Here is a 12,604-nt window from a genome sequence, read left to right as displayed (position 1 = left end):
AATAATTGAGACTTAGTACCACATTAAGCAATAATAATTTAATATTCCATGTTATCTAAGAATAGCCAACCAATATAAGTTTCAGTTGACCATGACACATGTCTCTTTGTGTTAATACCTCTTGGCTTCATGTCCTAGATTGGAACATATTTAAAAGTTTCTTACCAATAATCTTTTGTCAAAGTTATTAAAAATGAACCTAAGAACAAAACAACCTATACTCTGTGCTTACAACTCAAAGATTTAGACCATGTGTCAATTTTACCTTTTCCCTGTGGATTTATCCAGAAACTTGCATCTAAAAAGAATATATTCCAGGACTTACTAAGTTAAATAGAACTTAGGTTAAGAACTCTTTCTCTCTCATACAGAGTTTGACTGTAAACTTATCTAAACCTTCCTTAAATCATCTGTACAATTGCCTGTATAAAGACCTTATACTAAGTGAAAGGAGGACCTCCCAGAGTTGTGGTAAGTGAAAAGTCACTGTGCAATCTCTAGTCCAATTTAGCATACAGACCTGAATTTCTGCCCTTCCACATACTACTACCACACAACCTCACACTTCTTGTGGGGTAATTGCTATCATATTCATTTTACTTTAATATTTATTAAAATATTGATGCTTATCAGCATCACTATCTTAATATATTTTCCTAATGATTTCTTCTTGTGATTTATATATCCAGAATATTTATTGATTCTATTTATCCTCATTTAAATTAAATATTAAAACTTTAAATTCTAAGTTATCTGTAAGCAATGCCAATAAGTTTATTTTATAGTTAAGTACCAATTATAATGGGATTTAATATGACAGTTTAATACCTCTTTTTCTGAAATCTTTTCTTTGATTTTGGTACAAAATTCAATGAAACTTTGAAATCTCTGAATTTAAATCCAAAGGTTTACCTCGATAGTAGGCCATGGCTTTATTCAAAGAAAAATGACTTTTAGAGTCTTATATTAAAAAGAACCTTACACTGTTTCTTGAACATTAAACAATATTCTGACAAAACACACTTTGATGACTTGAATACAAATGAATCAGAAACATACGGACTGAATTTTCCTTGACATATAAGTGGGTTTGGGTAAAAGAGAAAAAAGTCATCGGCAAAATTCATTCTGAGTATTGCCAGCCCTAAAATGTTTGAAAACATGGCGCTTTTTTTAAAGACATTCTAATGAACCCCAAAATACTATCTCTGTTTTTCCTTTTTAAATTATTCTGTAAACCCATGATTGAAAAAAAGAATTAGTTTACTTGGAAAGTTAAAACTATATAAAGCATTAAATAATGGAAAATTAGAGTTTTTAGAGGAAAATCCAACTCTTAAAAGCTAGATGAAATTGCTATCTGTATAATAAACCATTGCATATGTGTAGGAAAAAAATCATTGCCATTAATTTATCAGGAATGTTAATAAAGAACTAATAAGTCAGATGATTAATGTGTCTACAATTGAGGGAACTGAAAATTGTACAATAAACTATACTACAGATATAAGCTTACTCATTTGCTGTTAAAAATAAAAACAGTACCTATTTTATCATAAAGATTTATTAACCACAAAAGAGAGTTCTTGAGAACTTTGAAAATGATTTTGCACAATTGTATAAAACAACTTTTCTGGAATCTTTGGGTTTTGCCACTAAGAAACTCTTTCTTAAGATCTGCTTAAACATGTTTAAAAGACTAGTGCTAACTCTATCTTCGAGTTACCCATATTTTATTTTATGATATTATTGTTAGTTCTTCGTTGTACCATATCATTGTTCTAACATTAAACTGTATATGAAAAAATGGAAAAAAGCACCAGCTATGCTTTTTTTTTTAATTTGCTTGCTCATTTGTTTGCTTTATTTTGCTGAAACAAACATATGGAGCTCAGAGAATTATCTGTTTAGCATAAAAACATTCAATAAAATGTCCTTACGCTCTCTTGCCAAATCTATTGCAGTTCATTTGTCAAATTTCTAAAAAGAGTATTTCACAAACTGCCATATTTTCCACAGACTCTCTGAGGAATCATAATGCTACTTTTGATTTCAACAGCCTTCTGATTTCCAAAATATATTTAGTCCTCTTTGCTATTTTTTTCTTCACAGAAGCAGGATAAACAAACTTTAATAATATACATCACTGACTCTTCTCACCTTATAATCAAAACTATTTAACTACTGCACTGTGGTTTGCTCTACAAAATTTGGCTCCTGTGTTACATCAAATTGGTTTGGTTAAGAATATCCTCAAATATACATCAAAAAGTCTTCTTTAGATACATTCACTGGCAGGTGGCCTGTAAGAACTTTTTTAACAACAAGCTCATTCAATGTTCTTCTACAACATGTTTTTAGCACCTACAACCTGCATTAATACCAAGCATCGAGGATATAGTTATGAAGGAGAGATATGCATGCCAGGACCTCCTGAAACTGATACTCAATCAACTATGTAATCATAGTTGTGTTCCTGTGATTTATTAAAGCAACAAGCCTAGTTCTTTTATAACTTAGAAACTAAGTTACATGAGTAAAATTTAGATTCCATGATCCTCCCATGAATTTTGTTCCTAGATTGCTTTCCTAGTAGCATCTGCAACCATATTTTGTACATAAATGTTGTTCTATCCAACTCTAGACTAATTAACTCTTTTTTCAGAATATGCCATGCATTTGCCATTCTATGCATTTACTCATATTGTTTCCTCATCCAGGAATGAATTCTCTCTTGTTCTCACTACCACCCCCATGACTCCTCCTTCATCTCTATTAATATCCTACACAGCTGATACAGCTTAAAAACCACCCCCACCATGGCTCTTTTGGCTTTGTTCTATTTGCTCTTAATCATCTATATTCTGACTTTCACGGGGTCTTAATTGCATATTTTTATCACTAAGGCATTTTATTCTTTCTAGAGTTAAATACACACACACACACACACACACACACACACACACACACATATCTGTCTCCCAGATATATGCTCTTTGAACATTCCACCTTTTAACATGTATAGACAGTAATTTTATGTCGGGCAAATGAATTAATGAGTAATAGTCAGCAAATGAATTTGAAAGCAGATTTTCCTGAGTAGCTTCCTTTCATGATTTCCAATTTATTTTGCTGAGAAATGAACATATTCAGAATCCATTATTGCCAATAAAAGATGGTCTGTTGGCTCAGTTAGAAGCAATGTCACATTGGGAATGCCAACCGTGGTAATGAGTGAAGCTCTAACAAGCTGAAGCATCTGGTTATTCATATTTGTAGAAAAACGTCATGTGTATACTATTCATGAGGTTGCAGTTAATAAAACTAAGGTACCAGGAGGGTCACTTGCTTTTCCAAGGCCATGTATGCTCCACTTCTGGTTAAAATCTGTTTTAAGGATTGCATAAATGCAAAAATTCAGCTAGCCTGGCACATGTAACCATTTTAATATACTCTAAATTACACCATATTAGAGAAACAAAGAAAAACGAAAAAGGTTGCATATCTCAAAACAAATCCTTAAATTTGGAAACCTTTGAAGAGTTAAATATTAGTTTATTTTAGGCTCAAAAAAGAGAAATAACATAATAGTACTTTAAAATTACCTATGAGATAAAAGAGAAATAAATCGGGAGAAAGGAAAACTCAAAATACAAAGTAGTTCTCAGAGAAAAACAGACAAATTCACAAAAAGACAGATGTTAAGTTATACAAACCATAAAAGAAAGCAAAGAAATAAAAGAAAAGAGTGGGAAAAGCAAAAGAAAGAAACTTAAGGAAATTCATGTGAGGCGAAAGGGGGGAATGGAAATCAAAAGGAAACAGGCTGATCATATTTCATAGATTTCTTGATTTGTTTAGTTAGACATTTCAAGCATATCCCCAAGGAGAAGACTGGGAGAAGCACATACCACTAATTTAATTTCTCTTGTTTGGGCCACATACCAGGGAAGAAATGATTGGCCTACCCCCACCGTGCCGATTTCCCAGTCACATTTCTGACCATAAATGTACAGTAGTTTAACATTGTAAGAATTCTTGGAAGATTATTTAAATGTGTGCTTTTCTCAGCCTACACTTATAATACTTGAACTCTGAGGATCCTTAACAATAATCTCAAAACCATAATTGGGAAATAACCTATAATCTAAAATACTTGAATTGTTTATAAAACTTCAAAAATTCAGCATTGTAATTAAGATCTATAGAAAGGTCTGGATTCGGGTGGAGGGAAGATCTGAAACTTTGTCCCTAACACTCTCAGTGAGAACTTTCTTTATCCAGATCAGAATTTGAGGTTCATAAAACTTCACTAGACAAACCCTGTGATCTACTTAATTTGTGTCTGCCATCCTCATTCCGTATGCTCAATCCTTGGAGTCACAACACTGTTTATGACATGATCCACAGGCTGTGAGCTATTATAGGTGGAAAAACACCACCAAGGAAGTCTTAGTCTATCCCAGACAGACCTGACTTGTACTTAACTCTGTAGCTTATTAAGTAGGATTTTAGTGAAATACAGAGAGGAGGAATGAATGAGAGAGGCTCTGTGACAAATTTTCCTTTGCCTGATTCTGAAACAAGCTAAAGGCAGTGAATTTAAATAAGGTATATTTTCTTCTTAATTATCTTTTAAAGGTTACCCTCCCTAAGCCTGATTTAACATTTGTAGGGTGGAGGCATGAGCACCACATAGATCCTCATAGTGTATTAATAAATGTTTTAAAAATCATTAATCAAGTTAACACATCATTAAAGACATTATGTTCTATCCTCCTATGCTGAAAAACACGATTTTAAATGACCTGGAAGTCCAAATATCAATTTGGAATGTTTGGACTCTGGAGTGATTAGAGGCTGACAAAGCTCTGAATATATTGACCTTGGCTTCCCTGACCCTCTAATTGAATGTGCCAAAGTCCCTCTCACATAGTCTTTACAAATTATGTTCCATTTCTCTGAAATGCCTGTTCCCACCCCCACCAATTTCTTCCCCTAATCATATCTTCTTTGTCTTTCAGACTGTAGCTCACATTTGCTCATGGATGTTCACATGTCCACCAGACTTGTCAACTTAGAGTGGTACACATTCACTAAGAATACTGTGTGATTACTACCCCATGTCTCATGTGACTACAAACCTCATGGAGCATCTTTGCATTTGCTCACCATTGTATCTTCAGTATCCAATCAAACACATGACAAATAGTAGGGACTCAATGAAAATTGGGAGCATAAGAATTAGAATTTCTTCTGTGGATTCTTTTTTTTTTTTAAGTATTTTTTTAGTTGTAGATGAACACAATACTTTTATTTTTATGTGTTGCTGAGGATCAAACCCAGTGTCTCCCATTTGAGGGGCAAGTGTTCTACCACTGAGCCACAACCCCAGCCCCTCTTCTGTGGTTTCTTAAAGATTTCCCACAGACCCTCCCACAAATGATTCTGGAACAATTGTCTTTGATCAAACATGGGACTGTATCAAGGTCTAATTTGATATGATTTTATGAAATTTTGAGACTCTTGTTTGAATCTCATCCTCTCCTCCCTTATATCATTGATAGCTCCTTGGTTTCCCCAGCACTTTTTGGATATTTGTCAGTTTTTAGTCCCATTTTGAGATAAAGTTTGCCTACAGTAATTCTCACTCTTCTTTGATGTACAGACTTATAAACTTTTACAAATTAAATAGTTGAACAACCAACACCACAATCAAAACATAGATCCATAGCACTTTGCGCATGACTTTCTTTTGGTATTCCTACTCTACAGTAGTTACTTGTTTACACACAGGTCTTGAACACCAGACTGAAAATTCCCTGAGGACAGGAACAGTACATTCTTTTTCTTTACCTCCAACCTCAAAGACTGACAATAAATGTGTACTGGATAAATGTGTTTATAAGTCAGTTAACTAATTAATATACTGCAAGATCAGATGGAATGTGTTAGCTTACAAATAAAACATATAGGTCAAATCCCACAAAAAACCATGCCTCTCGACATGTCCAAACAAGACCCACAAAAAATATATGAAATTCAGTGCTTACCATCCCCTGTTTCTGCACAGAGCTGTAAGCCAAAATTGTTCTGTGGATTAATCACCCAATGATTGCTGGTCACAGTGATATCAAAGACAAGCCAACCCACATCTAAAGCTTGAACTCTTCTTGTGTCTAACAGGAACAGATCTGCATCCCTAAGGAGAAAAGGAACAAAAAATAAGTTAAAGGTTTGAATAAAGATCATCATTTCCTATCCTTAAGTGAAAACATTTCAAAATGACTCTTTAAAATAACAGGAGTTGATTAAAGAACAAGGGAACAAGTGACTCAAGTGATGAGTAATAAGATACAGAACCCTTTATTGCTGGTCTCCTAATCCAAACCTGATGCAGATTAGTAATATCTGAAAGTAATTTCCATTTTCCTACTTCTCACTGGCCTTTCCAAACTGACTTAGTGGTCTTAATCTGGTCCCTGGTCATCAGTGTTCTCCCAAACTAACATCTGTAAGTAGCCCTCAAAACAAAGGATCAAATGAATACAGACAGAAATGAAAGAAGCTGCTCCATTTTGGATGAATATGGATTCTCTAAAGAATGAAGTACAGGCAGGGTATGATTCAAGCATCTGTTTCAGGAATAGTTTTCTAATATTTTCCATTTTTCATTATAATTGTTGTATGGATACTGAAGGCCAAGAGGGGTCTCAGAGGGCACTGTTGGATTAAGTGATGAATCCCATGAGTTGAGAAGCACATCCTACTATGACTGACTGTAACATCCTCTGCAATAGTAAGTCCCTGGGGACAGTTGGAGCTGTGAAAAGAAACTCAGCTGTTCCAGGATAGCCTGCACAGGGTATGGTTGTTAACATTTATGAAATTTGATTTTAGTATTAAATTTACAAATGTATGTATTTGTTCAGTTATAAGAGATTATTTTGTTTATTGTTTCATTATACCAGCAGTCTCTGAACTAAATGCCATTTCTGACATTTTATCTTTATTAATCTTTACTTAATCTTTCATATTGATGAAATTAAGGTTCAAATAGGTTAATTATATCAAAATTGGAACTTCTTCAAGGTAAAGTAGAAATAGCGCTATTACATTTTTGATCTTTTATACTATGCTGAATCTATTTAAAAGCATATTATTTATATAGAGAAATCGGAGGTATGTAATAATAAGTACTATTCTGCATTTGTCATGTATCTACATCATATAAGTCACTTCAAAAGTGGTTTACAGAATGTAAAAAACAAATTTTGAATAAATCATATATATTACTTTTTTAGGAACAAAAACACTGAAATTGAAAATAAGAACTATGTTTAACAGAAATGAAAGTAAAACAAACTCATTGCATGTTTTAAAAATGACATCTTTGCTTCTTTAGCTTAACATACACTATTCTCCCATTGACCTAAATCAATTAAAATAAGTTAAATCATTTGGCTACCCTATATTGAATTATGCATACTTTAGTCTCTTTACACAACTTCAGTAACAGTGTTTGCTACAGGAAGCCCTCTGCTGATTTTTCAGATGTGATAAATGACTCAGTTTCAGATACTGCAGACATGACAAGCATACAGTACAAAGCAATGGAAGTATTCACTTAGTTCAAACTTGAATTTTAAGGACCCATTATAGTCACAGCATAACAGAATGTCAATCAAATCCTTTCTCTTTCTCCTAACTTAAAAACCCACATGAAAAAAGAAATTCAAGAAAAGAAGGATTGTCTTTAAAGTTTTGAGATATTTGGTAAATATCTCTGAGACTGTAATCTTGGAATAAAATATAATATTCACTTCTTAAACAGAAGAAGGAGTCACTCTGTGACTTGAGAAATACTCAAGGGCTCCACTACTTTCAAGTTTCACTTGAAATATGGTAAAAAATGTCCTAATCAACTCCACAAAGACAAAGATAACTTTTGAAAGACATACCTCTTTGGAAAATCAAATCTATTACTAATACTCAGTGAAAGCAATTCTGTAATTTTTACTCAGCTAGCATATTTCATGTAGTATCTTAAAAATAAATCCCCACCCATTCTTCAAAAGTTAAATGCGATTTTTTTTTGAAGCATAAACTTTGTCTGCTGAAATATGGAACAGTGGAAATAGCAAAATACCTATGAACAGGATAAAGTAAACATGTTAAAGTTGTTCTGTCTTACTATTTATTTAACTTTGAAGATTTTCTTGCAATATCTAATATAAGAAATTTTTAAATATTTATTCATTTAAAAGTATAGAGAGAAATCACATATAGAAAAATATATCTATTTATAGCAGAAATACTTCTCTAACTCCTTTACTAAAATTGATTTTACCAAAACTAAAATTAAAATCTACCTTCTAGCAGAGAAAATAAAATCCATTTACATGAATGAGTGTAAGCAAATATTTCAGAATGACATTTGTGTTAACTTCCCAAGGTTTTTATAGTATAATATGGAAAACTAAGTGATTTTAACAAGAGGAATTTATTGTCTCATAATATTGGAGGATATACTTCCAAACTCAAAGTTAGCAGAATTCTGAAGTCTAACGGAAGAAGCTGTTCTGGACTCTTAGCATTTAGATGGCTGCCTTCTCCCTGTGTCTCTTCACATTATCTTCATCACATTATCTTCCCTCTGTAAACGTCTCTGTGTCCAAACTTCCCCTTTTAATAGGACACTACTCAAACTACATTAGGACCTATCCTAATGACCTTACTTCAACTTGATTACCTCTGCAAAGCACCTATCTCCAAATTAGCTCACATTCTAGAGGCTAAGATTTATTGAATGCTAAGACTTGAACAAATAAACTTGTGAGGAGGGACTCACAATTCAGTCTATAACACTGTTTAGAAGTATTTCTTTTATAAAAGGAGGAAAATCCCATATGTAAATATGCAGTCTTTGTTAGCATTACAGCATTTATCAATACCGAAAAGTTTGTGAAAACAAATAGATGAAGATAAATTTATATTGATAGAAATTTGTAACTACTAAAATTGTATTTTTCCATTTCAGGTAAAATTTCAGCATTTGCCTGAATGATATAAATCAGGATATAAATCAGCATAATAATTTGTTTATAGCTAATGAAGTCATCATGCATTTTTGAATGCTGAATGTTATTTAATGGATAAAGGATATAACAGGTACAACAATGCATACTTGTACTCACAGCTACTCTGAGACCCAGGGAGGAGGATTGTAAGTTCAAATCCTGCTTTGGCAACACAGAAAGACCTTATCTCAAAATAAAATTTTAAAAGGAGGGGTCAGGTTGCTAGGGATAAAGCTCAATGGTAGAGCACTTGCTTAGCAAGCAGAGACCCTGGATTTGATCCCTAGTACTGCAAACAACCAACAACAAAAAGGATAAAGTACTCACCCAAAGAGACTTACTTCATACAAATATTTAGGCATATTAAGTATAGGTATTCAAAGGTAAAAATAATATACAATATGTATAAACATTTATATTCAATACAAATACATTTGAGCAGATCTGACTTTGATCAGAGGTTTAGACATGTCTAATCATGTATGAGGAATTGGCAGGCTTGTAAGTACTTAAATTTGTGAAAGTTTTTAATTTACTGAAAGAGGAAAGAATTTTGCATACAAGACTTGAGACTCTTCAAATGCCAGAAGGCTAGAGACATTACTCAAGACCGAGCAGCAGGTCTAATTTGAGTTACCGCCATTTTAATAACTCATCTGAAAATAAAAATTGGTGGAAGGGAAAACTGAGACTAAATATCTAAGAACATGATAATGGAAGAACTAAAACTTTCATCATCTTTATTCCAATATCTGTGGGCTGTAATGAAAGAAAAGAATTTGGGGATCAGACAGATCTTGAACAAGCAAGGAATTTCTCAGCCTCTGCTTCCCCTTATATAAAACATGGTATGATAATAACTAAAAAGGTTTTCTTGAGACTGATATAATGTAATGTAATATAATATAATATAAACTATATATGGAGAGAGAGAGAGAGAGAGAGAGAGAGAGAGAGAGAGAGAAGATACAAGTTATAGTTGAATGTCTCTTTATTGTTTATTTTTGACCTATGAGGCTTGGAAAGAAAATATATAGGAAGTCACATTGCCTTCAAATTACTTAAACAATGGTAGTTTTGGATTTTTCAAACTAGCTCTTAAAATGGTTTACAAGAAGAAAATAAAGGGAGAGAAAGGGGATAACAGAATGAGGAGAGGAAGAAAAAGAGGAAGAAGTAAAAAGAAGACTCAAGAAATTTAGTGATTATTACTAAGAATACTGTCTCAAAAATCCAACTATTGACTATCTTTGTTCACCCTTTAAAAAATGACTTACATAAACATAGCTGTGGATACATTGTTGATACATTTACCTACCTAAATTAATATTTAAATAGCAACAACAGCAAAAACTTGTGAATACTTGTGCTTTTGATGACAGTATTTCTATTGACAATATCATACAGTCAAAAATTGCTACTTTTTAAGTAACAAAAATGGAACTTAAGATGATTTACTTTTTAATTCTGTGATATGATTCAAAATATAACTCCAATGATAAATACATGATGTCAAAGATGCATGAGATATGTTTGAAAAGATTAATATGTTTTGAGAGTGAAATAAGGAAAATATTATGAATTATTTTATAATCATGATTTAAAATATGTATGCATAGGGCTGGGAATGTGGTTGAGTGGTAGTTCAATCCCCAGTACCTGAAGAAAAAGAAAAAAAAAAAAAAGTACAACTAATTATGTTATTTCAATCAGCTTTTTCACTGCTGTGACTGAAAGGACCAACCAGAACAACTGTAGAGGAGGAAAAGTTTATTTGAGGGCTCGTGGTTTCAGAGGTCTTAGAAGAAGGCCAGCTCCATTCCTTGGGACTCTAGTTGAAGTAGAACATCATGAAAAAAGAGAGTGTTGCAGAGAGAAACAGCTCCCATCATGATAAGGAAGTAGAGAGAGAGAGAGACTCCCTGGTCCAGATACAAAATATATACCCCATAGCTATGCCTCAGTGAACCATTTCCTCTGACCACACCCCACCTGCCTCCAGTTACCACTCAGTTTATCACATCAGGAATTAATTAACTGATTAGTTTAAGGTGATAACCCAACCATTTCTCTTCCAAACCCTCCTGCATTGTCTCACATGTGAGCCTTTGGGAGACACCTCACATCCAAACCATAACATATGTTACTAAACTACTCTTATGATTATGACCATGTTAAGTGTACTCATCATATTCCTATGTCTATACACAAATCCAACTGCATAAATACTCAATTTCCTACTCTCATTTGATTTTTTACTTGAGTACAGAGGATATCTTTATCTATATGGTTATATCACAATAATGTGTTCTCCTTACGATCAGGCATATACGGAGTGAAACATGCCTAGTAGCACACCTGCATATTGTATTGGATGTTTGAAATGTTAATTTTCTCTACTGCCTATTCAGCTGAATAAATGGAATAATCTCATTAGAAGGCCACAAAAAGATTATGTCTGAGAATGTCTGATGTGAAATTAGTTGTTCGTGATTTTCACAGAATATTAGAATTAAGTGAGATATGAATTACTTAGCAAAGCAGCTTATTCTTGAGGAATTTTCAGTAGAAATAAATTGATTTTCCCATGTTCACTCAGTCAATTGGAGGAATAGCTCAGGTTTCCATATGCCAATTTCAGAACACTTTCTTATAAAATAATAGCTCCCTTTAGTCTCAAACCATGCCTTAATTGGTTTAGTTATCCTAAAAAATCTTTGGTTTGTTGAATTGGAACACTAAACGTTTGAACTGAGCCACTAGGCTAAAACAAGTCACTTGGGTCAAAATGGAGCCAAAGAGTGACTTAAAACATTGCACAAATTCATCCATCTATTCTCTAACTTATTCAATTTTTCAGTTTAGCATTTATTCACTCTCTGTGGTAGTTTTATTTTACTGTATCAATTCAACAGAACTGGAAATCTTCTTGATTTTAGATTAGGGTTGGCTGCAAAAGAAACTTAGGTAATATTTGAAAGGTGGAAGTAAAAGCAGTAGCAATATTTATGCTTGGAAATCTGTTTTATGATCAAGTATTATTGCAGTTTAGGTGTATTATCAACATATGCTGGCTCCATTTATTGGTGTGGGCAGCAGTTGGGTCCACAGCTTTTTAGGATCCCACTAATTCTTCTTATTCTATTTCTCAGAATCCAGGGCAAAGTATGTGAGCACCTCTAAGAAACTGGTAGCCAGGAAACCACCTGTATCATTGAAGTTGGTGGTTTGTAGGTAGGCTCGTTTGCCTTCATAGGCTCCAGTTTATCTTCACAGGTTATGTTTTTTCTTTTTTTCTCAAACTCACATCTATCTTACCTTTCTGACTGTCCCATGGACCTTACAAAAACCTTACATGGACTGTTAAATCACATCTTCTGGAAGACAAATCTCTGCAATAAATTCTTCTAGTAGTGTTCCCCAGAGAACTGGGATTAGACAGCCACCTTGTGTTTGATTTATCATTTGGACCACTTACTTCAGCACTGGAAGGACAGCACTATGTACTTCCTGGAATGGGTATT

At 33.3% G+C, this 12,604-nt stretch overlaps 1 protein-coding gene across 1 annotated transcript in view; it reads right to left on the bottom strand.

Moving 5' to 3' along the window:
- Bmp5 (bone morphogenetic protein 5) overlaps positions 1-12,604 on the bottom strand; it is a 114,152-nt gene that overhangs the window by 31,897 nt on the left and 69,651 nt on the right. Inside the window, exon 3 of the mRNA XM_047558378.1 lies at positions 6,054-6,202. Coding sequence (XP_047414334.1) covers positions 6,054-6,202 — 149 coding nt within the window. The remainder of the gene's footprint in view (positions 1-6,053; positions 6,203-12,604) is intronic.

The sequence above is a fragment of the Sciurus carolinensis genome, chromosome 7 (genome assembly GCF_902686445.1).
Source record: "Sciurus carolinensis chromosome 7, mSciCar1.2, whole genome shotgun sequence".
Taxonomy (NCBI): Eukaryota; Metazoa; Chordata; class Mammalia; order Rodentia; family Sciuridae; genus Sciurus; species Sciurus carolinensis.
Note: the sequence above shows the minus strand (reverse complement) of the source record. Positions and strands in the feature narration are given on the sequence as shown.